This window comes from Labrus mixtus, chromosome 5 (genome assembly GCF_963584025.1).
Source record: "Labrus mixtus chromosome 5, fLabMix1.1, whole genome shotgun sequence".
Classification (NCBI taxonomy): Eukaryota; Metazoa; Chordata; class Actinopteri; order Labriformes; family Labridae; genus Labrus; species Labrus mixtus.
The window spans coordinates 20,946,083-20,973,904 of NC_083616.1; the positions used below are offsets into that span (position 1 = coordinate 20,946,083).

General features: G+C 40.2%; 1 protein-coding gene across 1 annotated transcript; it reads left to right on the forward strand.

The window, feature by feature from the left end:
- The first annotated feature begins 48 nt into the window (after nucleotides 1–48).
- On the forward strand, nucleotides 49–27,792 carry gak (cyclin G associated kinase). Its single transcript, XM_061038481.1, has 29 exons — nucleotides 49–417; nucleotides 4,873–4,934; nucleotides 5,910–5,969; nucleotides 7,507–7,621; nucleotides 8,105–8,247; nucleotides 8,479–8,604; nucleotides 10,031–10,120; nucleotides 10,682–10,817; nucleotides 11,303–11,415; nucleotides 13,217–13,295; nucleotides 15,335–15,452; nucleotides 17,982–18,031; nucleotides 18,174–18,322; nucleotides 18,945–19,067; nucleotides 19,211–19,344; nucleotides 19,536–19,730; nucleotides 19,823–19,940; nucleotides 20,071–20,150; nucleotides 20,313–20,506; nucleotides 20,600–20,761; nucleotides 20,875–21,035; nucleotides 21,499–21,760; nucleotides 21,852–22,046; nucleotides 22,263–22,400; nucleotides 22,512–22,598; nucleotides 23,709–23,990; nucleotides 24,309–24,457; nucleotides 24,952–25,128; nucleotides 25,283–27,792. The coding sequence occupies exons 1-29, from the start codon at nucleotides 276–278 to the stop codon at nucleotides 25,382–25,384; spliced, it is 3,942 nt and encodes a 1,313-aa protein (XP_060894464.1). The 5' UTR covers nucleotides 49–275; the 3' UTR covers nucleotides 25,385–27,792.
- Nucleotides 27,793–27,822: the final 30 nt, after the last annotated feature.

The following is a 27,822-nucleotide window of genomic DNA, read 5'->3' on the forward strand; positions in this document are numbered from 1 at the left end:
AGTTTTTTTTTTCGGCGTCACATGACTGAATCGTGCTCCGACGTCACCAGCCTTCGCGGAAGTCAAGCACGGTGATGGTGGCGGCCTCGTCAGCCTAGCATCAGGAAGAGGATGTTTGCGTCAAGAAAATGGATGATAGTACCTGCTTATAAGCCTTTATAACAAAGTTGAACACCCTTAGAGTTTAACTATTTAACCTGCTGGGGGTTTTCAGATAGCAAATTCCCTTCCGTGCCAGCCGCCCTCTGTAAGTCTGAAGCAGGGCGCTGGATAAAATGTCCCTGTTCCAGTCGGCACTGGATTTCCTAGCCGGGCCAGGCTCGGTCGGGGCTGCCAGTCGGGACCAGAATGATTTCGTCGGGCAAGTCGTTGAGCTCGGTGACATGAAACTGAGGATCAAGAGGGTGATCGCAGAAGGTGAGATGTTGTACACAGCTGAGAGAAAATGTTGTGAACGTCTTGTGCGAGTCGGCATCAGAGCTAACTCGCCTAGCCTAGCACAAGTGACATATTTCCACTTGTAGTCAAATGACAATAGCGTTTGCGTCTGCAGGGCTACGAGTCACCGAGTAAACACCAGCTGACGATTTTGGTTTCGGTCATTAAATGTCCATATTTGAATGTTTGTAGAAGATGATTTGGCATGTTTAACTTCCCGCTTCTATTTGCTATGTTAGTGAAGCGTTGAAGCTAAACACTAAGTTATCTGTATACCTCAAACCCTATCCCCTCTCTCGGTTGCAAGACCTGTTTTACTCAAGTAAAAGATCATAACAGAGGGGTTAGGGATACATCTCACGACAAAACGAGGAAAAAGATAGCAGTGTTGCTGTGTTAAGTTGATGCGTGACACTATGAGTACTCGTTTTGAATGTTAATCACCCAAACAGTCAAATCCACGCATCTGCAGAGCTGCAGGATACTGTCTGCTGTAAGAGACTGTTTAAGTGCAAACTGTGCACCCCTTTACATTTTCTTAAACACGACGTACTTTGTTTGTTTCTAGCCAGGGCTACAGGCAATAATGACGAAAGATGTTTGCATATTGTGGAAATGGTCAGATGTCTTTCTGAATACATGAAACTCAGAGTTTAATTGGTTCGCAGTTAACTTCTGTCCTAAGTCAAAGGGTGATGTGTGTGTGTGTGTGTGTGTGTGTGTGTGTGTGTGTGTGTGTGTGTGTGTGTGTGTGTGTGTGTGTGTGTGTGTGTGTGTGTGTGTGTGTGTGTGTGTGTGTGTGTGTGTGTGTTTTCTTTAGAAAGCTGCAAATGCATGATTCAAAAATACAATCCTTCAATCCTGTTAAATGTATAAAATACAACCTGGCTCTCTCCCCATATCCTTTTGCTGTAATAAATTCTAAGAAACTGCTTTGTCAGCAGCTTTGCTGAAGGATAATGTGTCTGAGTTTGAATCTGAAATAGTGATCTTTTTTTTTTTTTTAGTTTGTATGCATTGACTCTGGTTAAAGGATAGGTGTTAACAGCTGTTTATTTTGACTGACACTGATCAGGGATTGTGACCCTTTGCTAGACAATCCGGATACATCATGATACTTACCACAGTAGCTGAGGCACAGTAAGACCAGCGGGTCACTCGTCAATAGTCTGGCTTCACTTGTGCTTTAAGCTTTTCTGGGAATATAGTCGGCTGAAAACTTGTTAAGAAAGACGGATCGACATCAAAGTCAGTATACTGTTGCATAATCTGTCTTTCTTCTACTCATGCTCTATTTTTTGGTCAGATATGTGTAACTTCAGTCCCCCCATACTTGGAAATCGATGACTCCTTCTAACTAATAGTTTCATCACTTGCAAGTGCAAAGAAACTGTTGAGATGGGAGACGTCTTTCCTGTCATTTAAAGAACCTTCTGCCATGTCCACTTCTTGAAACTCTCTGACTTCTTCTGTCCAAACTTCACTCTAGATTTTGTGTAGAAACAATGCTTTTCTTTAAAATATAATATGTGTTATAAAAGCCATTAGAGCAGAGTAAAAGAACAACAGTGAAGCTGCAAAAAAAAAAAAAAGGGACAAGCCGACACAACGACACAAACACTTGAAGGAATCTTGGTGTTCATGTGTTACTTTTAATGACAGCTGTCCTTTTCTATCGGAAAGGTATCCTTAAATGACTTCTTTCCCTGATTTCCGACTCTATCCACTATCCTATCCCTACAATAAAGGCACAAAAAGCCCAAAAATAAATCTTTAAAAAAATAAAAATAAAAAAATAAAAAAAAATATATATATATAATATAATGGTAGGGGAAACACTGGTTGATGGCTTATCTCATTACCTAGTTCATGTTTGTTGTTATGAAATAGAGAAATGCATGCACACACTATTTCCATGTGATCAAGGGTTAAATCTAGTTGAGGGGATTGTACATTCTTAGCCCTGGTATTTGATCAAAGAGACGTTAAAAGAGATGCACCAGAATCAAAGCAGGTGGTAAAGCTCAAGATCATTTAACATGAAACCTTTGCCGTTTTTTAAACTGGCATCCTACCGCTTGAATGGTGTCTTTGTTTTGAATGAACTCACCAGAGTCTTTGATGGGAGAACCCAAAGAATGCCTGTAACCAGTTTGACTATAAAGAATGTGGTTAACCAGGTTGTCGGTGAACATTTTGGAAACCACTTTGCTGTTTGAGTAAAAGAAAGAGTCAATGCAAATGTTTTGGTTGTCATCATGGCCGTATTATCACTACTCTGTCCTCTACAGGTAAGCCAAGCAGGAATAAATATGTTTACATAGACAAACAAGAGGTGTTTCTTTAGTCAGAGCTCAAGTGGATCAGCTGTGCCTCATACCTGATATACTGTATTCAAGTTGTCATTACCCACAAAGATGGAGCCCAAGCAGTATTTAAAAAGTTTGGTTTTGATAGAATAGATTTCTTCCCTGAATATGTCTGTTTTGTTCTTGGTATGCATCGATAATCTTGGCAGAGAACATGGAGCCTCTAAAGTTTCAGTCCCTCCATTTACAAGCACAAACCGAGGGAGATCTGTGACCTCACAGGGACGGTGTGTACTCAGACTCAGAATAAGAAATACTTGATTGATCCCAGGGGGAAATTCGCTATTGTTCAAGTAAAGTGACTAGAATTACTCCTAAGTGTTCCTGCAAGGGACACGGAAGGATGCAATTGTTCGGAAACCTGGCTGTGTTTTTGTGCAGAATGTTTGCACCAAGGTATGTATTAAGTGAGGCACTTGTTGCTCAAGTGTGACCCATTAGCAGATCGTTAGTTTCAATTTCAAGGCAGAGCTGAATGAAATCAGAACGTGCCAAAGAAAAACCAATGCACACGTCTGGGTATACTTCCCTGTGTAAATAAAGCTTTGAAGATTAGAATGTGGTGTGTGCTCATTCTGGTTTTCACGGAGCAAAGCAAGGTTGGTAGTTGATTTACTCATCACTATGGTAACCACCCCTTGGTCTTGTTGGGACTGGGACTTGCTAAACACTTTTTCTGTTGTGCACACACACACACACACACACACACACACACACACACACACTTGTTGAAAGGGTCTTGTCCACTCGCCACACATATTTTTAAACCTTAAAACTAGAAAATGAAGCATTCCCCAGAAAGATATTAGGAGGTATTGAATGTTTAAAAATGATTGATGTGTGTTTTTGTACCGGTCTGTAATTGTATAAACTCACTTAATACTAATTAGTTAACTAAAGCATTGCAAACTCTGAGCTACTGGGCTCATTGTAGCATTGCCTCTGCAAGGATTGGTGATCACATCCAGGAAAACTGATTTGGTTTCCTCCCTTATAGCTGATTATTTCTGCATTGAGACACAAACACAGTTCAGGTTTCAGCCACACCTTCAGTGTAGTGGGGCTTAGTGGTTGCCTGTAGGTAAGAGAGGATAGCTAGTGACTTCAAGGTTGTTGTTGTTTTTTCTTTGTTCTTAAGCTCCAATTTCTCCAATGTGGCTGCTCAGTGCCAACAGATAAGGCTGTGGTTACGCTTGGCAGCTTCCAGGTTTAAAATCCTTAGCTGTGTGTCTGTGTGTGTGTGTGTGTGTGCATGTGGTAAGGTACGGCTTGAGGTTTTAATTAGTCACAAAAACAGCGGTTGGATGTTGATGTCAAATATTACATTCTATCACTCTACATTGTTAATAATGCTTATGCAGCGGTTCAACATCGGGATCGGCAGATATTGGCCCTGCTGACAGACATCGGCACATTGGCAAATAACGTGGCATGAACCGATGTCATTGTTTATTTGTTGTGCCAAATCAATTTAATGCTGCCATCTAGTACACCTAAGTACTGATTCAGAGAGGACGTTTTTTTTATTGGGCAGATCAGGTCACCTGTTGAACAAACTGACTTGTTTTCATTGTCAAACACGAGAGAAAATGGTGGCATTGTGGGAGTCTTGCATCAAAAGAAGTTATGAAACAAACATCGTTATCAGAATCAGCAAACGGCTAAATTGTTATTTCAAACATTGGTGTCGGTATTGGCCCTACATATCACAATCATTGCATCTCTATTGATTTAAAAGGCCTCATCCTTGGTCCTTAATTAACTTCAGAAATCACTTTGCTTTGTCTAATAATTTTCCCGAATGGATTTATTTTGTGCCTTTTTAAAAGCTGCCCAAATGAATGTCAAACAGTAATGCCATCTTTACATAAAATAATTGAATCAAGTGTGGATGTTTACAGCTACACAGTCATCTCCCCTTTTTGTTATACAACTTCCACAATACACAGAATATCCGATGTTGATGTATCATCGAAGGAGCTTAAGACTGCTTGTGCTATTAGTGTAGATGTAATAACTGAATGTGAATGTAAATGACATGCTGGTTTCTCTCTTTGTTTCTCAGGTGGGTTTGCCTTTGTGTATGAAGCCCAGGACATGAGCGGTGGTAAAGACTATGCCCTCAAGGTAAGACCCCTGCTGAGGAAATTCTGCTTCTTTCACGTTCAGCTACTGATGCATGTCGTACCACTTCTTATTTCTGTTTCATTCATTAACTCATTTGTTAGTTGGCATGGCGATGATCATAACTCATATAATACATAAGGAACAAAACCTCTGTCTGCTCAGATTTTGCTTTACATTCTAAAAAAGTGCAGTCAGATGTCACATATTAATAGTACAACGAAATACCAACCACTTTGCACTATGCAGAGCATGACTTCATTTTACCGGACTTTAACATCTAAATGGACCTGAACTCTCAAAGTACAACACAAAGAGAACTTTTGCCCTTTTCCTATTTAGACAGTACGCTCTGCTAACCACATATTTGAACGTGCATAATGTGGGAACGTTATGTTGCTATGCAGTCAGTCGCATTGCTTAGGACAAACATTCCTTGAGAAGCTGTTTCCTACCAGGGCTCGATGAATTATGGCACAGATGTCGTGATTTTGGGACCATCTGCTGTATGTTTTATTATTCTGCCCACTTTGTATGCATAATGCCCGGCTGTGCTGTTGGTTTGGTTTGTTTGTTTAGGAAATTATTGTCTATACTTGAAATGATAAGTTTGCACGACAGATAAAAGGTACAGCATGCATCTACACAACAGCTGTATCAACTGAACATGTCGAGGAAATACATTCATGTGATACATTTTGGATAAATTGGGGATGGGGGTTTGGGGGATTAAAACATCTGACAGAGTTGTGAGAAGTCAAAGAAGTAACTTTACTTTAGCAGACATCAGTTGATTTGATAATCTCTTACACTGTTTTACTTTCTTTCTCATGTTTAAAGCAAATACTGCACAGACCTTTTATTGATGGAATAGTTAGTTCCATTGTCTAAGGTATAAGTAACAAAAAATAAGTGATCCTAAATATCTGAACAGCAAAAAAAAAACAAAGCTCTCTGTGTGTGTTTGCTTTGTTTCAGAGGTTGCTATCCAACGAGGAAGAGAAGAACAAGGAAATCATCCAGGAAGTCTGCTTCATGGTATCCTTTATCATTTCCAAACCAATTGTAAAAGAAAACATTTTTCTTCCTAAGACCAGTGTATACCCTTTCTGTTTTAGCACTTAGCAGGAACGGCACATGTGACAAAGGCAAGTCTAAATCTAACCCAAATCTTTGAAAGATTTAAAATGGCAAAACCACACAGAACAACAATACAGACACTAATATACATTTACAGTGTTCAACCATATAACACAAATATCTTTCTTCAAACTCAGACTTACTTTGTTATGCAGCTCAAACAAATTCTTTGGATAGGATTTATCACATCAACACACCAACACACTCGAGTACTGCATAATCATTTTTTTGTGTGATCTGCATTGATTATAAGAAAGGATACTTCTATTTGCAATATTTAATAGTTCATTTTCTTAATCATGTCAAATGTAAATTTACTTCATTAACTACAGCAACAGATCACACTGTTTAGATTATTTTTTTATGTTTTATTTAATAGTGACAGATACAACATGCATACAAACTGAAAACAGCAATCTAATGCAGGTATCATCGCGTTTATAGCAGCTAATTTGCAGGACAGGTGCTTATAAGACCACAATAGATCACACCATAGATGGAGTCTTAGGCGCCGTACTGGTCCCTGAGGTTCTCTGACCAGGGTCTGCTGGTTGTTTCTCGTACGAGGCTAAAAACCAAAGGAGACTGTGCCTTTGAGGTGGTGGCACCTAAACTTTGGAATTGTCTTCCCGCTGAACTGAGAGCCTTGACCTCTGTGGACACCTTTAAAAAACAATCAGCTAAAGACCCATCTGTTCAGACTTGCCTTTGTTTGATCTGTCTGTATTTGATTTCATGTGACTGTCTGTTTTTATTATCTCTGTTCAATTCTTTATTGTGAAGCACTTTGTGACGTCTGTTCTTGAAAGGTGCTTCATAAAAAAACTTGACTTACTGTAAAATGTATCATATTGACAGATTATGTGCAGTGCACAGCACAAATGTGTGCTCCTTGTTTGAAAAGAAGTGATGTGCAGGAAAGAAAATGAATCTAGTTTCAGATGGGTTTCATTCATAGATGCGGTTTAAAGGAGGATCAGTTCAAATCTTGAAAGCATCCATTGTGTTTCAGTGTCTCTGAGGAGGTTTCAGTTGTATGGCGTTTGGGTTTTTATCAAAGAGATAGCTCAGACAGTGAACCAAACAAACAAACCTTTTCACCACAGCAGAAAGTGCAGGGAGATCTCTTGTGCTGTTGAGTAATAGTTGTTCTATGCTGTGCAGCACACTGTGAAGGCGCAGGCTGTTTGTACGAAAAGCAACATGTTTCTGGGTTCTGTTTCAACATTGTGTTATAGAAGTTATACCCTGAATGCTGATGTGGGAAAGAATAATGCCTAAAGAAACTAGTGACGTTCCTCTCACCCAACCCTGAACTCTCCTTGCATTCACTGTTTGAGGTTGATATAAGAGTTGCTGTTTGAGGTGGAAAGTGCATGGCAGACTTGATCCATTTAGATAGCTGGAGATGTTCCTTGACCCTCTTGCTCTACAGAAAAAGCTGTCGGGTCATCCCAACATGGTTCAGTTCTGCTCTGCTGCCTCCATCAGTAAGGAGGAGTCTGACACTGGACAGGCCGAGTTCCTGATCCTCACTGAGCTGTGTAAAGGTAAGCACACACATTCACCAACACAGACACACTTCTTCTCAAATTGCAATACTTGAACACCCTCTTTTTCTTTACTGCTGAATCAGTACTGACTCATCTGACTAAAGTGCCACAGATCTGAATGGACAGGACCGGTTCTCAGTAACTCTAACCTAAAGGCACTGGTGTTGAAACAGTTTCCTGTCTGAAGCCGTTTCCACTTCCTGCTTTACTTCCTTTCAGTCTGACTTTTCAGTATGTATTTCTCATTTGTGTAAGATAAGAGCTCTTTACTTACCCCTGTAAATCATGTATTAACATTTCAGAAATGAATCCGTCCTTTGTTTATGTTTGTACTCTAATCTGAAAATACAAGACACTGCACACAAGCTACAATCAGAGACAGACTGGAAGGTGTTGCTTTCACTTTGACTGATGGCTTTTTATTCATTCATTCATTCGTTTATTCATTTGTTACTTTCTCGCCCCCCCCCCCCCCCCCAGGTCAGCTGGTGGACTTTATAAAGCGGGTCGAGCAGAGGGCTCCGCTGTCATGTGACACAGTCCTGAAAATCCTCTACCAGACGTGCCGCGCCGTACAGCACATGCACAAACAGAAGCCTCCAATCATACACAGAGACCTCAAGGTTTGTCTTTCCTTCATTCTTTGATGAGTAAGTAATGCAGCAGTAGTACACAGAACTCAACAATGACTGAATTTAACTGAACCCCTCAATATAGACACAGTTTTTCTATCTCATGATAACAATTCTGAAATGTAACAACAACTGATGGTACCTAATATAAGGGAATATTTTAGTCACTGTCTGCTAGTTGGATGTGTATTGGTAACCCACTGCTTCTTTGATGTGCTGCAGATTGAGAACCTCTTGATTAGTAACCAGGGCACCATCAAGCTGTGTGACTTTGGCAGCGCCACCACAGTGTCACATTACCCTGACTACAGCTGGTCAGCACAGAAAAGGTCCATGGTGGAGGATGAGGTACAAACAAACACATACCCCGAAACACCCTTTAAAACCAGTTTTCTATCTTTGCTTGTATTCATGTTATTTTATCATCACTTTTATAAGGGAATTATTTCCCAAACAGCAATGTAATAAGTGTTTTTATAGATTAACATTCAAAACAACACAAATAGAAATTATTTTTGCAAAAGATTTAGCCATGTTTGGTAACAGGATGTGTGCCTTCATTGGTCAAATAATCCTCAATCCTGTTGTTTTAAACTCCTGTGTTTATAATTTCATCACAATGGGTCCACTCTGTAGCCTATACCAAGATGAGACAGCCAACATATTAACCAGATGTCATAGCCAGGTTTGAGGAATCACACACATAATTTGTAGTTTTCAGGAGTCAAAAAGAACACGGATATCAAGAAGGCAGTTTAGAGACAAAACACAACAATGTTCCGATTCATGGTTTTAAGGGGTAGTATGCCATACCCAGTGTCTTTATTACATGTTGGAAAATGTAGGACAAACGTCCAGCAATTGCATCACATTTCACACTCCACATTGATTTTATTTGAAGTATTTATAGTTCATATCTGTAACAAAAAACACTTCCAGTTGCTCTCAGTGCTAATTACATTTTTCTAATTGACTTCTGAAAGAAAGATTCTTCAATTAAGAGTGGAAAAAAAACAGCAGTGAGAAGTTCCAGTTGCTCAGTGTAGTACAGGCGTCATGGTGATAGACAGGAACCAGAAACCTTTGATTGGATTACCAACTAGAGGTCCAGGAAGCACTGATCAATCAGGTTAATTTTATTTGTGCCGTATAACCACACAGACACGACACTCACAAAACAGGAGTGTTGCCACGGATGACCTCAGTTTGTTGGTCCCCAGAGATTCTGGTTCCATCGCATTCATTGGTCAGCTGTTTTCAGGGCCGGTACCACAAAAAAGTTCCTTAAGGGGAGAGCTCCCCCCCCCTTTTTTTTAAAAAACGTTTTTTTGGGGGGCTTTTTATGCCGTTATTTGACAGATAGGACGATAGATAGAGTCAGAAAATCAGAGAGAGAGTGGGGAACTTACCTGCAGGAAAAGGAGCCACAGGCCGGATTCAAACCCGGGCCATCTGCTTGTACGACAATAGCCTCCGTACACGGGGTGCGCGCACTAACCACTAGGCTACCGTCCCCCCGCTTTTTTAATATCTTAAAAGTGTAGATTTTAATCTTGTCTTTATACAATCACAGTAATCTCTGCATGTGGACAAGACATTTTTTTCACTTAATCTCTGAAACAAAGCTAATAGTGTGAAGAAACATCAGTCAGAGCTACGTTTTACCAATAACTAGGTATTTGCATTTGATCGCATCAAACTGCAACACCTCAGGGAGGTCCAGCAGCTGTACCTGTGTTTTTAAGTTGCTCTTTTTTTTTCTGTTTGGGTGTAGATCACAAGGAATACCACTCCTGCGTACCGAACGCCAGAGATGATCGATCTCTACTCCAACTTCCCCATCAATGACAAACAGGACATCTGGGTCAGAGCTTATTGTGTTTCTTCTTCGCCCTTCAATGTCGTATTTATCTATCAACGGGATTTTCCAGATGTTACAGTTTAGCTTACCATCACAATTTAGATGAAAGATTTTGAAAAAGATGAAAGATTTTTTTGCAATTGGTAGATGCTAATAATCCCCTGTGTTAAAACCATGAGATTACAGTAGTGTTGTTTTAATGGCAAATAACAACGCTACCAGTCAGCAGACCAGATTCATTGTTGTCTCTGTAATGGTCTATTTTCTAAAGAGAAAAATATGTTGTAGGTCTGGGATGACTTTTTTTTCACTTTATTGCTAATTTCTTTAACAGGGGCCACAAAAATGTGACTTGCTACACAAGACACATGACAGAAACAACAGATTTTACAGAGCCTGTTAAAACTAATAATTTTGGGTTATTATTCACAGATATTAGCAAATCTTTTCTGTATGATGTTGGAAAAACACACTGCCGGTCATTTGTTTCAATGACCTGAGGTTTGTTTTTTGTAAGATTTTTAAGTTTTACGATTCCTTTCTATCCACTGTCCACACATGCAGGCTCTAGGGTGCATCCTCTACCTGTTGTGTTTTAAACTGCACCCATTCGAGGAGGGGGCCAAGCTGCAAATCGTCAATGGAAAATACTCCATCCCTCAGAACGACGTCAAGTACACTGTGTATCATGACCTCATACGTAAGTACCTTTTGTTAGTCTATCAATCATGTTTCCATGGAGTCTGCATTGTGGAAACCTCCGGTCAAATGTTCTGTCACTTTTAATAGACTGAAATATGTTCAGGAAAGCAAGCACCTCTTATGTTGGCAGTGCTACCAAGACTTTGTTTCAGTTAATCTAATAAACTCACAGCTCCGCCTGCTGGACAGTTTATCTATGTCGACTTCCTAGTGACCAACATCACAACAATGAAAGGATCTGTCATTTAGATTGTTCTGTCCAAATGATTCATTACACATTGTTACAAATGTTTAATATTCTTTAGTTTAATTCCTTATTTATTGAATGATATCACTGTTGTCTTGTCTATTAATTAGTGCAGTGATGAGTGACCACATTTTTGTCACCCTTCTGATCATTAACTTCCTCTTTAAATAATTGACAATTCCCCATTTTGTCCACTGCACCCTCCTCCTTCTCCTCCTCCTCCTCCTGCTGTCCAGGTTCCATGTTGAAGGTGAACCCTGAGGAGCGTCTGTCTATAACAGAGTTGGTCAACCAGCTCCAAGAAATAGCAGCAGCACGCAACGTAAACCCCAAGTCTCCCATTACAGAGGTAGGCGTTTGCATGATTGTGTTCATTGCTACTGGGAGAAAAAAAGAATCAGTAGATTTAAGAAAGGAACTTAAACTTCTCTGAATCCTCCTCAAAATTATGTGGCAGTGAGGTCTTTAATCCAGGTATCAGTTTTGAGTTGGTGCAAGACAGGACAGAGGGTAGAGTCGGAGAATCAGGGACTGAAGGGGAGTGGGGAATGACATGTGGGAAAGGAGCCACGGGTTGGATTTAGACCAGGGCCGCTTGGCCATCAGCGCCCCCGTTGGTGCAACTTTGACCAAGTTCAACAACAAGATTGAGCCTCTGAAGAGTCTATTGATGGGACAACCACACAGCTTCTTCTTCCACTGTGGGTGTGCGCGTGTCCAATCGTGCCCTCAAATAGACAGACAAACCTAGAGGTGGAAAATGGGTGAAACAAAGTTTAAAACAAGCTTGAAGTGATACTTAAATTTCAGTGGTACAGGAGTATTTTGTGCAGCACTGTAAGTGTTAAAACTACTACTAATACTACTACTACTTTTGTATCCACCACCACCACCAACGGTAGCTAATCCAGCACGATCAGCTTTAAGATTTTAGCCAAGCTTTTTGAACAGAAAAGCACTCCTCACTGCATGGTGGAAGGTCATGACCAACTAAGCAGCCACAGCCTCTTTTGATTTCTTACCACAAATCCTGCTACTTATCACCAAATCCTCCACCACTGTTGTGATTTACATGCAAAGCTGATTTCAAAGTCAAAAATCTTCAGTTTTGCAGTCTGTTTCTTCTCTTCAACACATTTTCTGGTGTGCAACGTTCACATGACTACTACAAACTTCAAGTGCAGCGAGTGTTTCGATCCTGAATGATATTTCTTCTCCATGTTCTTGACTGTTTGGTAATCATCACTTACTAAATGTTAGAAAATATATTCTTCTGTTTTTGCAGTGCCACAGACTCTTAAATCTTGTGTCTTATTGTCAGATTATGTCATCATTCAGAACAGTTAGGAAAGTAGCGTGCAGAATGAAGTTCCTCATTATTGCAACCAAATTTCTTATCAAACAGAATCCTGTCAGTAAGGATGGTTAAATGTGTGCAGAGTGAAGGCCGATTTGGCGATCGCTGATCTGATTAGGGTTAAGAAGGGGTTTCTCTGCTGGACATAAGGAGATTATAATCCTCCTTCTTCTTCTCCTCCTACTCTTCACTCTGCTGCTTCTCGGCACAGACATATGGAGAGGCAGACTGACCGTGAGGTGGAACAGATAGAGGAGAGACCTTGGGAGATGGAACTGAAATACAGAGAGGGAAATACAGTAGACAGCTGAAGGGAGGAGGAACACAGAGGGCTGTCTGGGAGCCTTTAACGCTGACCCAGAGAATCGAGTGCTCTCAGCTGGAAATAATTTTATCTAGTACATCTGACAGAGCGTATTTATCAAACTGGCAGTTATAGGAATGTCTTCTCTTTTTTTTTTTTAACAGTTTTTTCGGATTAATCTTTGGATTTAACATTTAGGGACAAGAGATGTAGTCTTATTCTCTGCCTGGATTCAAAACATGTTTTTTCTTTTTTAAAAATGACATTTTTTCTATTCTAAAGAAGCCTTTTTTTTTCTCTCCCCTTCTCATTTCAAACTCTGTGGCTGCTCCTGGCTTAGATCCATTTTGAACATGCCAAGCCCAGACATTTTGTAATGCGTTTTTTTTTTTTTGTCAGCTTATTGTTACTGTTGTTGACCTACCCACCACAATGTTGAGTTCATATTACTGTTGGCGTCCAGTGTATGACGGCTATGAATGTCTGCAGCTTCTGGAGCAGAATGGAGGGTTCGGCAACAACGGAGCCCAGCCGCCCATGCAGATCCACAACGTCCAAAACAATGCAGGTAAATTTGTGTGTGTATGGATGACAATATTATACTCCATGTCTTTGTAATTGTTAAGTGTTTCTTTGTTTCTAGTGTGTTAACAACACTTTAGGTTGAAGGGGGGTTTACCTGAATCTTCCCTGAATATGAAGAAGCTATGCCATGCTGTTCTCTCAAATTTGATGTTACAACTCATTGATTTACTAAAGGAAAAACTGTTAGCCCATGAAGAAACTCTTGCATATGCATAGCTTTTGTTGTGCTGCTGCTTCCTCACAGAGACACTTAATTTGACTCATCTGCTCCTTCTTAATAGCTCCTGGCTTCAAATTAGCCCGGAAGAGGGCTTCACAATAAATTACATTTTCATCAATGATTCAATATGATTAGGCTCAATAAACACATGGCAAAAGACTGCCTGAAATCTATTTAATGTGCCTGATGATTTGCAACCAGGAAGTTAAATATTGGATGCAATGTTATCAGGTGGAGCCTTGCATACATGTGCAACTCACTTATGCCATTTGGCCAGTCATATGAAGCCCCTGCTACCAGCTTTCTTCAGATGCATGCCTGTCACACTGGTATGGACTGGAACGTTTGCTAGCATGGTAACTGAAAAGGGGGAGAAGAGGGAGATGAATGTGGTTGACAAAGACCTTGTGGTGAAAAAGAAGAGCACTTCTGCTTTTAGGAATTATTTTGGATTTGTGTCAGACGACTTTTTACACACGTATTCTGTATAACAGTGCAAGAACAAAAAGGCAAAAAAACTACAAATATGTAGCTTATTCGCACACTTCAGTTAATATCGTAAGTCATATTGTCAACACAATATTGAACAGTGTTATTTCACATCGCAGGTTTCCACCTCATATCATGCAGGCCAAACCAGAACCACATGTTCACTCTCACACACCCAACCCATATTCCACCTTTATCATTGAGTCACCCAGGGCAATAAGTAATCTGCTTAGTTCACCAGTGACCACCCTGCTGACACACACAAAACACTCACGCCACACCAGCTTCTGTTTCTCCAGCACACAGGGAGTTAACTAACAAGTCTCGTTCTCTTCTGAAAAAAACGGGAAAAAAATAACCAACTGGTTATTCTGTTATTCTGGTCAGCAGCTTTTAACACCATACTGATTTACAGAAACATGTTATATATGATTTTCTGAAACAATCTTACACTTGGATCTTATTTTCATCTTAGTCATTTGATGTATTGATCGAGAGTAGGATCTTTCATTCAAAGTACTACACACATTATAGTTAATCCAGAGTACACATGCCTTGATTTCTAGATTTGCAATACCAACTTTAAAGACTAGTTTGTGTAGTTTATACTTTTATTTAAGTGTAAACCTCTTGCAGAGTAAAAAATGTTTAATTCCAGGACTAATAAACTGTCAAAATATGTGTAAAAAAAACAAGTTTTAACACAGCAGACAACTTAGAGGCATTTGCTCCGGTGACAATTAGTGTATCCTCAGATATGGTGCCGTCTGTTAATTTGTTAATTTGTACTTTTTCTCTAAATGAGCGTAATGGGCTTATCATTTTCCCATCCATACACACATGCAGGCTCTGTCCATTAAGAGGATTTCTTCCATGCCATTCAACCATCTGTCGAAAGGCAGAGTAGAGTTTGCTCTTTGACTCAAGGAACTGCCTCGTCCTTTTGTCCATTCACACCATCAGCCGGGAAATAAAAAATGTTGAATGCATGTTCCAGTTGTTCTATCCAAACAGGGGGCAGCTCCACTACAGCTGAAAACAACTGATTTGGTGCCATGCATTTGCCTAATTAATTGTAGCTTGTTAATATGTTCGCCTTAATTTATTCAAGCTGTTTGACATATTTTAAATGTGAAAATACAAATATCACCTTTTATTTTTAATGCTTATTGCATGCATAGATTGCATGAATGTTTTTGTTGTGATCAAGCAATGACACTACTTTCTAGTTAAACCAGATTTCAGTTACTATGCTCTAACACTGTCTACAGATTTTTCACTATTGTCTTCTCTTTCCCCTACTATGTCTTTAGGTATATATGATCCTGATCAGTCGGGCAGTGGCCTCTTCGATATCTTAAGGGGAGGAACGGAGCGCTTTTTGACCAACATCAAGGACACGTCCTCTAAAGTCATCCAATCAGTAGCAAGGTAAGGTGCTCCCCTCTTGTTACCATGGTTATCATTGTTGCATAATTTCAAATGTCCACTTTCCGTTAAATACTTATTATTAAACCTTTCACTCTTCGGTCAGGTAGCATATAGTGGGCATGTATTATGAGTCGATATCTTGAGTCCCATCTTATGTGTGTTTCGACCTGTGTGGAGTTGCCTAAACATTTAGTTTTTGACATTCTGCACAAGCTACTGGACCTTATTACTTAATTAGCATACACAATTCCACCACCACAAGTGCTTTAGTAACTATTTGTGTGTCGTGATAATGGGACAATATGCTAACTGTATAACCTAATGTGCTCAGAACATTTGTTAACATCACTTTATGTCAATTGCCAGTAATCATATCACAAATGCATTACCTAAAATAAATACAGATGATTGTACCCCTGCAAATATGTCACCATTCATATTCATTCCTACCTGGTCCCCAGATTTACCTTCAAAAGGAACATTTTGTTGCTGCGTAAAGGCAGTTTTTGTAGTTTTAAATCTTGTATAATATATAATTACCTCTATTTGGAGCTATTTCAACAACTACTGGGATAGTAATGATAATTCAGTAGATGGTCCAATCTGCTGTAGAAATCAAATTCATAATAATCGCTGCTGTTGAAGACAGCGTCCTCTGTGTCTTTTTATGCTTTAGGGTTAATTATGCAAAGTGTTCCTTTTACACCCCCTCTATCCGTATCATTTCAAAGGTTAATGTTTCATTGGTTATTTTGTCATCATCATTTGTTTGCCCTTTTGTTTATTTTTTTTTGTTGTTTCTTTCCTCTGTTCCAATCCCTCATGGTCCCACTATGTGTCCATCACCTAGCAACCCAAGGTAAATGCGGGTCGGTGGAGTGCGTCATCTCATGCGTTGCTCTGTGTGTTTTTGTAGTTTGTGTTTGATTTAGTGGAAGAAACCCCCCTCCCATTAAGCTATTTACTGTGCAATGTCTGTCATCGTAGCTTGCTGATCCTAACATCACACATTCAATGTCTCGATTGAATGAATGCAGAGCAGAGTTTGATACGAGCTGACAGAAGATGTCATCTCAAGAATGAATGGAAGGGTCTAATGGCTGGTTAGCATTTAACAAAAGAAGAGAAAATGACCTCTGTGCATGTGACAGGAATTCATTATAGCCTGTAGCTATAATTAGCTATAATTGCCTTTGTTCATTTAAATGCTAATTGAATTCGCATCGTAATACCGTATATGGCTCTTTGTATAATTTGTTAATACCCTTATTTTATTAATACCGCCATTTATGTCAGGCTTTGATGTAACAGTCTTTTCACGCTCAGCCAATTATATCGAGTTAATATCTAATACTATAACCTACGACGACTACAATGTCACTTAAAGCTCAAATGTTCAACTCTTTATTGCCTTCTTCAGCTGTCTATTCTAATAACTTATCCATCTGATGTATCTGGTGATCAATTACTTTGAGCTTTTTTAACCGATTGTTTGCCAACCCTGGTAACTGACCTGCTCATCTACAACATTTCACCATCTGGTTTCCCATGTTTCCATCACATTTAGCTTATTATTGAAGCTTCTTTTACCTTTTTTTTAATCTATGTATTAAGTGTTCTCTCTCATCATTTATTCATCTCTTAAAGATACTTTTAGGCATGATTTTAGTTTTCAGAGCTGGCTCAATATATGGATATTGGATATTTTTTTTATAATAGCAATTGCTTTAAAATGATTTGAGCAACCTATTTTTTTCTCCGTGAGTTTACCCAGAAGAAATTTGGATCTGTGTCGTAGACCTACATGAATGACTGAGTGTGCGAGTGAACGGTGGCTGATATGTCTCCACTGCTTACTAAATCACCATTTCAGCTTTAGCTTTGTTAGATCACATCACAAGTGGGCCCTGACACCACACGCACACAACAGTGTCATCAGCATAGATACACACATTTGTTTGCTTTGCCTACAGTTTGCTCGTGTGCAAAACATTGTAATTTTCAGCCTTCCCGTGTTTGTTTTTGCTGTCAAATCCAGTGTGTCTGACTGTCGCATACATTTTACTGCCGATATCAGTTGAACTAAGAAGCCATTGGCAGAAACAGTCCTTCTCTATATACCAAATAATTTTCCCCCATTTAAACTCTAAGGACAAATATTTTAATTTGTGTCCCTGTGGGGTGTCCTTCCTAAATATCTATTAGTATTCTTAATCATCTAGTAACCTTGGTAGAGAGGCCCATTTAGGAATTGACCAAAACCCTTTCCACTCTGCAGCATTGTGTTTCATAGCCAGTCCCACTATACCTGTTTAAATATAAGATATTAAAATGCTGCAATATAATGATTCCTTTTTTTTAAGAAACTTTTTTTCTGTTACCAGGCTCCTTGAATTTGCTGTGAGGTCTCCCAATCCTTAGTCAAACTGTTTTATTCCCATTTTTATAATTGACATGATCTGTGATTTCCCCTCTCTATTGTGTTCCGTAACAACTCAATTTAAAAGCATGCTTGTAATTTCTCTACAGCTATGCCAAAGGGGACCTGGATATCTCGTACATCACCTCCAGAATAGCAGGTAGGCACAGTGCCCTTCACAAAACGCGTTTTAAACATGTTGCAGGCTTTTGTTATTAGTGACTGTGCATTTCAATAAAGCTTTCTTGAAATTGTTGTTTATGTTTTATAAAAAAAAAAAAAATATGTGTTTGTGTTTGTAGTCATGTCCTTCCCAGCAGAGGGGGTGGAGTCAGCGATAAAGAACAACATTGAGGACGTCCGTCTGTTCCTGGATTCCCGCCATGCTGGTCATTATGCAGTGTACAACCTCTCCAAACGATCATACAGGCCTTCTCGATTCCACAACAGGGTAAGCGTGTGTTTGTGTGTAAGGAAGAGGTTCCCAACCCTTTCTTTGGCTTGTTACCCCACTATCACTTCACAAAACTGTGGCGACCACAGACATCCAAAACACTTGTAGCTATTTTGCTAAAACAATAGTAATAAATAGTTTTTCTACTGTGTTGCCCGGAAACATTCACATTTAGGCTTTTACTCGAATATTATTAAGGAAGAAGGGCTGGGATGACATTTCTACACAATGGATGACAGAGAGACAGAGATGCAAATTTCTTGTTGTGGCATTAGCTATGGCCCACAGTAGCCTGTGTTCAATAGATTCCAATATACATTATATTTTTTATTGATCAATAAATAAACACTGCAGACGTCCCCATTTGAACTCTGGGCCCCCAAGGTTGGGGAAGCCCGGTGTAAGCTGTGTGTTTATCTATGTTTAATTTGTGGACCTTGTGTAAGCATGCATCTTTTCAGCAGATGGATGTTAGTGGAGTGGAAAGCTTGTAGAGTTGTGTTTACATATCTTAGCCACTGTTTTTTAATATTGTTAGAGTAGAATCATTTTTTTTCTGTATGGTGCCGCCTTACAAGATTCCTGTTGTATTCAGAAGCGTGTTTTTGTGTGTGTGCAGGTTTCAGAGTGTAACTGGCAAGTGCGCCGTGCTCCCAACCTCCGCAGTCTCTATAGTGTGTGTAAGAACATGCATCTATGGCTCAAACAAGACCAAAGGAACATCTGTATAGTACACTGTCTGGTAAGTAGTCACCACCTTCTAGATGACGTATAATACCAATAACAAAGTCCTCCATGTATCCTCAAAAAGGGGGGAAAGAGGGAATAAGCCTGTGACATAAAAAGATGATTAATAACTTCATTGTTTTCCTTTTATCGCTGTAGGACGGCAGGGCAGCATCAGCAGTAGCAGTTTGCTCCTTCTTGTGTTTCTGTCGCCTTTTCACCACAGCTGAGGCTGCTGTCTACATGTTCTCCATGAAACGCTGCCCACCTGGAATAGCACCCTCACACAAGCGGTACGACAACACACATAACTTATAAACTGTAGAAAATGGTGTTGTTTTGAGTCTGAACTTTGAGAGAATCAAGATTCTGTAACAATAAAAATATGTAATGTTTTCAAGCTTTTATTTCCTAACTTATATTGCATTAACAAAAAGGCAAACGTAACACAATCCTGATAATTTTTTTTGTTCTTCTGTTGCAGGTATATAGAGTATATGTGCGACATGATGGCGGAGGAGCCCATCATCCCCCACAGCAAGCCCATAGTCATTCACTCCATCGTCATGACACCCATGCCGCTGTTCAACAAGCAGCGTAATGGGTGCAGGCCGTTCTGTGAAGTTTATGTCGGAGACGAGAGAGTCCTCACCACATCACAGGAATACGACAAGATGAAGTAGGTTGATAGTTGATACATGCACAGGAATGTCTTTTAGCTTGTTATTGATGGTACTCATTCTCTATTTTATTTATTTTTGCAATATCAAGGGATTTTAAGATTGAGGATGGGAGAGCAGAGATTCCCCTCAATGTGACAGTGCAAGGAGACGTACTGGTGGTGATCTATCATGCAAGGTCTACACTGGGAGGACGTCTTCAGGCCAAGGTACACAAATTCAAGCTTAAGTACAACACGCATCGTCTGGCAGTAGATTCTGTGTCTCCCTGCGAAGACAGATTCAAAATAAAAGATGGTGACAAAAGGACATTTTAACCTTAAAAATGTTGTGTTCCAGATGGCATCCATGAAGATGTTCCAGATCCAGTTCCACACAGGCTTTGTCCCCAGAAATGCAACCACTGTAAAGTTTTCCAAGTATGTACACAATTCAGACAGGCAATACTTTTGACAATGAAAGTCATTGTCTTAGAAGTTTCATGTTTTTTTTTCTCCAGCACAGTGATATGTATGAAAACACTATTCTTAAGCTTTAAACGTGTCCTCATTTTCTTTCTTATCTACCTGTTTCACTGTCAGGTATGACTTGGACGCCTGTGACATCCAGGAGAAGTACCCAGACTTGTTTCAGGTCAACCTTGACATCGAGGTAGAACCCAGGGACAGACCCAGCGCAAAGACCCCTCCTTGGGAGAGCTTCCAAACCAAAGGCCTCAACCCTAAAATCCTTTTCAGCTCTCGTGATGAACAGCAGGAGATCCTCAGTAAATTTGGTAGGTGGGATTATTTTACAAAAGCCAGGCCCTCTGGCGCTGAGAGTGTTTATTTTATTTCTTCTTATAATGTACTTTTATTAAAAATTGCAGGGAAGCCTGAGCTGCCCCGTCAGCCAGGTTCATCCGCATTTTATGATTCAGAAACCTCACAACCAGCGCAGACCCCTGAAGGTTCCACTGTAACAGAACCGGAATCTCCCATGAGCCCAGATAGCAACGCTAACAACTTCTTCCAGACACTGGATTGGGAAGGTACTTCACTTGAGTTCTTGTGACAACATTTTGGCTGTAAAGTCGTCTAGAAATTTGCTCCATATTTGCCCTTTTATTATAAAAAAAAATATATGTATATATTGTGTTTGCAGATGTGCGTGGCTCTCAGGAAGGCAGTCAAGGAGGGGGGTCCATGAATGACCAAGAGGACCTGAGTGATCAGTCTGAAGGAGAGTCCTACTCGTACTCTGCTCCTGGGGGAGAGCCGCTGTCACGTGACCCAAGTGAACCGCTGTTTGATGCTGACTTCCAGGTTGGGAAAGTTCTGGATGGCAAAATACACCATATTATGTCATTTCTATGCTAACCTCTCCTGACTTCCCTGTCTGCGCTGAAAAGCAACAGAGAAAAACACATTTTTGACTAAAGTTACTAACTCTCCTTTCCCACTGCAGTGATGATTTTGCTGCTCTATTACAGTAGTTGCATGTGGCTACCTGACGGTATGCACAATGTTGCTTTGAAGGCTACCATTTAGGAAAAACACAAAGTTGATTTTTTTGGGGGGGGGGGACAATAAATGAAGGTCTTGGTCAGTGGACTGACATGAGTACTAGCACAGTAGAAAAGGGACTTAAGGTAACAGATATGGTATCTGAAATACTTCACACCCTCAGTGTATTATGAATTAGATTTAAATTGTTTTTCTTTCTTTCTTCCACATTACAACATTACATTTCTGTCTGTCTTCCCTTGGTGTCCCTGCCCCTTTACAGAGCCCTCCTCCGGCAGCCCTGGATTCTCCCATTGGTGACACAGCTGACCTCTTGGGCTTGAACGCTGACCCTCAACCTCCCTCCTTGTCATCAACCTCCTCCTCTGCTCCTCAACAAGGAGTCCAGGGAGGAATGAAAGGTGCATCCAGCAACAGCGACCTCCTTAACGACCTGTTTGCACCCCCTGGTGGTCAAACAGGAGCTGTGCAGGAAGACTTGTTCTTCAGTGGGCCTACTAGTGGGGCCACACCTGACCCAAAACGTAAGTCATTGCACAGTCCCTGCAATATTAAATAATCTCTTTTTAGCTATTTCTTTTTTATAAATGAGTCCTTGCTTTGTCTGTGTTTCAGCCATGGGAGATCTGTTTGATCCATTTGGAATGGGGTCTGCCTCTGGGGTTGGATCTAGTGTGGGTTCCTCTCGGCAGGCCTCTGGACCGGACTTGTTTGGAGACTTGTTGGGTTCTGATAGTTCAGCCACCAGCGGGTTCAGCTCAGCCCACAGTAACGCCACTCCTGCTTCTAACACGAGCCTCTTCAACCTCAGTAAGTCTTTATCTTCCACCGTGTCACAAACGCTAGTGCTCCTCTGTTGCCTTATCTGATCTGACTGTCTGCTTTCAATCACAATACAAACACACACGCAACAACTCCCCTTAAAACCGAACCTGTTTTACCAGACAAACTGCTCTTTTTGTTTTCCAGACGTTTGTTATGAGCAATTGCTGAAGGGAAATACTTGGTATGTTTGTGCCTTTACAGATAAGATAGTGAATGATGCCCCTAAGATGACATCGTCAGCTAGCCAACCAGATCTGCTGGGTGGCTGGGATAGCTGGGCAGCTGGCACCACGGCTAGCATGAGTGCCACCACAAGCAAACAGAACTACACCAATACATGTAGGTGGAAGAATACTAAGAGCACTATGCATTTTCAGATTGGTAGGCAATGTTGATTAGATTATAAAGAATGCATAGATCATAACTCAAATATTGTTTCTGTGTTGGTAGCTTCTGGTATGTCATCCATGTCCAAGGCCAAGTCTCAGACCTTTGATCCTTTTGCCGACTTAGGAAACCTGGGATCCAATTTACCAGGTAAGAGGCTGTGATGGAAATAGTCATGTTTATATTTTCATGTATCTGTTGGTGGAAAATACATTGAAGTATAATCTAACAGTGATTGGTGCAAAACACAAGTATAGCCCAGAGAGGGTAAAGTTAGAAAGAAAGGGACCTGCAGGCTATACTATGTATACACACAGAAAATAAAGTGTAGTACTTTTTTTGCACTTTTTTTAATCAATGGGTCAGTAGAGAGACAGGACATATTGGGAGAAGAGAGTGGGGGAAGACATGCAGCAAATGATGAGGGTCGGACTCGAACTCTGGATGGACTGTAGCTCTTTCACACAGAGTGTACAATCTAAAGAACCAGCCAACCGTACTTTCCGGTCTTTAACATTACAAAGTTAAACATCTGTTTCAAAACCATCTCACCTAGATTATGTTTCACTACACTGACTTCATTTGCAGCTTCTCATCATAAAAAAAAAAAACTGCAAAATTGTTGTAATTTAGAATAATGTCCTGGGGTCTTTACACACTAAAGGGTAAGATGCAGTGAGCATGGATGCGGAAAGATTCCATAGCTCTAAGAACCTTTACAAAACAAATGTTGAAAATATTAATCATGTTGTCCTATTATGAACATTTAAAAAACATTGTGCGTCACGGTCTATGCTACAGAATGGTTAACCGTAAAATCACTGCTCACATACTGGACAACAACTTGACTTCTTACTTACTCAAACATCTTTTGGGTACAGTATTTTTACAGGTCATCTTAAAGGTAAATTTAACCCTAAACTAGTCTCTAATTACATACTGGTGATAAACTAATAACAACAATAACTTTTTCGGCCTTGTATGTACCGTACTTAAAAGAACACAAACATTTTAGCTGAGACAAGTATTCAATAGTTAATTACAAACATCTCACTTACACTAGACATCATTATGTTTACTGACTGACGTGACAGAGGCCTGCTCAGTTATCCAGCTGCCTGTAAGAGTGCTCCTGCTTTGATAGAGAACAGTGATCCAAAATGGGAACTACCTTTTTAAAAAGAGTAAAACTTTACTAATGAATGTTTTAATTTAGTCACCATATTTTAAGCAGCGACCATTCCTCCATCTTCTTTGCAGGTTCCTCCAGCGGTAACTTCTCCGGGCCTTCTTTCAACACAAAGGCTCCTTCTTCCTCTACTTCTTCCTCTGCTAAGCCTCAAGCCCAGCCCTGGCAGTCTGGAAGACCCACACCAGCCCAGAGCAAACCGTGGATTCATGGATCAGGATCTGGTACTGCACCCAAAGCATCCTCAGTGTCTCAGCCGGGAGGAGCACAGCCCACCAAACCCAATTACAACCTTAACTTCTCCAGTGTCATCGGTGGCAGAGAGGACAGAGGGGTCCGTGGTCCTGGGTTTGGTGAGAGACATATGTTCCAGGAGTCTGGGATCATTTCTAAATGGGATTAGTTTTAAGCACTTGAATTCACAACTAACAAACATGTCATTGGAAAAGGCAGTCCAGAATTAGTTGAGCAAGCTTTCGAGTAAAAAGTGAGATTCACTATGATGCTGCAGTTCTTTCATGCAGCTACATGACACGACTATCAAGTTTTAAATGGATTTGGTGTTTGTACCATCTTCTCAGTTACTAAATGATTCTGTATGACGTAGTCTGATGCATCTCACACGATTCCAGATCAGACTGTATAATTTTCTGTGTTGTGTTACGACGCAGGCCCCAAGCCCAAGGTAAAGGAGGACGACTTTGAGGACCTGCTATCCACTCAGGGTTTTGCCTCTAAGTTTGATAAGAAGGGACCAAGATCCATCGCTGAAATGAGAAGACAAGAGATCACAAAAGACATTGATCCGCTCAAATTACAGGTGAAACAAATTCTCGAGTGGATGAAATGCACTTTTTTTTCTATTTGCCATTGGCTGGAGGGTTTCTGGTTTTATCTTTGGTATTATCAGTATAAAGCACTGCTTGGCCTTCTTGCTTTAGTGCTGAGGTTGTATTAGGCTGTTTTTATTTGCTAATGCATGAACCTGCAAGTTTTGTTTTCTGAAAAACATAGCTCTTTCCTGTAAGATTAAGATTAAACAGTATGGTAGAAAGTTTTGGTCTCTGTGTTACACACTTTGGTTCACTGCTATTTGCAACACATGATTTTACGAGAACACAATAAGATTTTGCTTTACATAATCCATACTTTAGACAAACTACCAAACAGACTAATTAGATGACCAACAAGGCCCCTTTTTGGCAGCTGACAGTCAGATCCTTACCTCACAAAGTAACCTCAAAGTGCTCAACATGTTTGTGCAATGTTTTCTTCTAAAAGAGGATAATGTCATTGTTTATGGTCGTGCTGCAGATTTTGGACTGGATTGAGGGGAAGGAGCGAAACATCCGAGCGCTGCTGTCAACCCTGCACACGGTGCTGTGGGAGGGAGAAACCCGCTGGAAGACTGTGGGCATGGCTGACCTGGTTACGCCTGACCAGGTGAAGAAGTACTACAGGAAGGCTGTGCTGATTGTCCACCCTGATAAGGTATAGTAAAACATGCTGCTCATGCATTTAGCCGTGGCAGGAATTTAAACTAATATCCAATTTTAAGGCAATGGCCAGGTAAAATTCAAGTGCTTGTTAAAAATATGTACAGTATATTTTCAGCATGTCTTACACATGTTCCTTCTGTCTGCAGGCTACAGGCAAGCCTTATGAAGATTATGCTAAAATGATCTTCATGGAATTAAACGACGCCTGGTCAGAGTTCGAGAACCAGGGATCCAAAGCCCTCTTCTGAAAAAAAGAAAACCTTTGGTCTGGACCCATCCAGACCAGACTGGACTGGATTCTGTCTAACTAAACAAGAGTTAGACCGGGCCAGTTTGGACAGGACTGAGCCCACATTGGGCCTTAAGGGGTGCAGAGCCTCTGAGAGGTGTCCTCTCTACCATTCCCTTCACTCCCTCTGTCCCTGTTTAGTTTCTTCTGTCCACACAGTAAAGGAAAAAAAAAAGACCTTTTGCCTCATGCCTGGCTGTGGTGAAAAGTCCCTCAGTGGTTGAAAAACAGCCAGGTAAATAAACATTGTGTTAGCTCACTGCCTACCTGTACCAATGCCTGAGTGGTGCTGCAAACATCAGGAGGGTGGAATGAGTGACAATCACATGAAGAAGACGAGAGAAATCAGATAACACAAGGACCTTAAAAGTGACCAATGTGAATATTATGACAGTGATAAAAAGAAAAAAAAAAAGATTTAACAACCCTACACTAATAAACTGCTGGTATATTTTGGCTCATAGGTCGTCATTTCTGCCTGGCACGTTTGCAGACAATAAGTCATTCAAAAGAATGGATAAAAAAAACAAAAAAACAGAACATCTTGTAATAATCTTGTAAATCTTTCAGCATGCCAGCAACAAATGGAAGTCTACAGTTATTTGAATGTTAACATTTTGAAGCTTAGTTGCCTCATTGAATAGCTGATAAATGTTGGAACACACCAACCACAGCAACAAACGGACAATAAAAACTTCTCTTGCAGAAAAAGGACTGAAATAAATGGAAGTAGATCTACTGAAAATACCACACAATACTTGCAATGGTTGGGTTTGCTCCTGAGCCTGTTTATCTCCAAAAAGACAAAGACTAATGCCTGCTGAACACTACTAGTGCTGCTTCTATAATTATTGTTCTATCTGCACACACACAGACACACAAACATACACGCTCCTCTGACCGCGGTCCAAATCTGCATCCTGAACTTCTTCTAAAGGAGCTGAACTTTTTTTCGAAGCCCTGTATAAACCTAAACCAGACAGTCTGTTGTTGTTGAAGTGCTCTTTGAATTCCACCCACTCAGGCTTTACTGTGTAGCTAACTGCATGCTCTCCTACGCCAAACCTCTACACAACAGGAGGGAGGTGTGTTTGATTTCAAACCAGGGTAGTCCAAACAGGGCAGGGTCTATTTTTTATTTTATTTTTAAGTGCTCTTTTTCTTGTAGCAGAAACAAAGAAAAGTCTACCTGCCTGATTACGCTGCGTTGCAAACTCGACATGTCTTCACAGCGCTTTCAATCATTCCTCATCAGCCTCATCATTATTAACCTCTCTCTGTGTCTCTGAAAGCCCCGCCCACCTCCAGCGCAGACGTCATTGGACTGTCTTTTTGACAGTGCATAGGAGGAGATCAAAAAGTGAAGGAATGAAAAGAGAATATGTTATGATGCTCTTGGTTTTTAATTTTTCTTGTATTTTTTTTCTGGGTTAATTCTTTAAGCTTTGGGGTTTTTTTTGTTAATCATCACTTCATTGTAAATATGAAATCCTTCAAGTGGCTTTAAGATTACAGCCTGAGCGAATGATTAGTCAGTGAGCTTGTAATTGGCTGCCTGAGTGTGTGTGTGTGTGTGTGTGCGTGCGTGCGTGCGTGCGTGTGCGTGTGTGTGTAGGGAAAAGAATACTGATTTGTTTTTTGGCATCATGCTTCCTTGTCCGCATTCACTATCTTTTTCTTTCTAAATTTCACACTTATTTTTCACGACGTGTTGTGTTTCCCAAAACTTTCCAACTTTTGCGCTATTCTTATCACGTTACCTCATGGACCAATCAAATCACCTGTTTTTTTTTAAATTTTATTTATTATGTTTTTTTTTCTGGGAGGGTTGGGGGTTATAATGACATGTATTCATGCATATAAATGGCACAAGTGAAAAAATGGTCAGATAATATATAAGTGAAATGTGCTGAGTGCAAGTGGGACAGTTTGATCACATTGAGCCTCTTTGTTGCTGTTTTTCATTCCAAAGCGTCTATTATTAATACGAATGTGCTTTTACAAATATAAATATATATATCCTCTTTGATGTTAAGCAGTATGTGTTTCTCATTTGTCTGTTCGGTCTGTCTTTTTGATAAGTTTTTGTTTCTTTTCTCTCTTTGCGACAGAACCGAAGTGTTTCTCTTCTGTATTTGCTTTTTGACACCTTGTTAAAATTCCAAGTCGAGGGGCCAGTTAACCTGAGTAAGGAAGAAAAAAAAGAATTGGACTGATGCTCGAGTTTCGATTGAAACTCCTTTGACAGTATGATCACAGTATAGAGAAGGATTGCAAAACTACAGTGTTTACTGTACCAAATTACATCATAACTAATATGAATGTAGATTTCAGTGCAAAAAGAAAATTAAAAAACCTTTGATCTGTTGTTGTCTCCTTATGTTTACTTTACGGGAA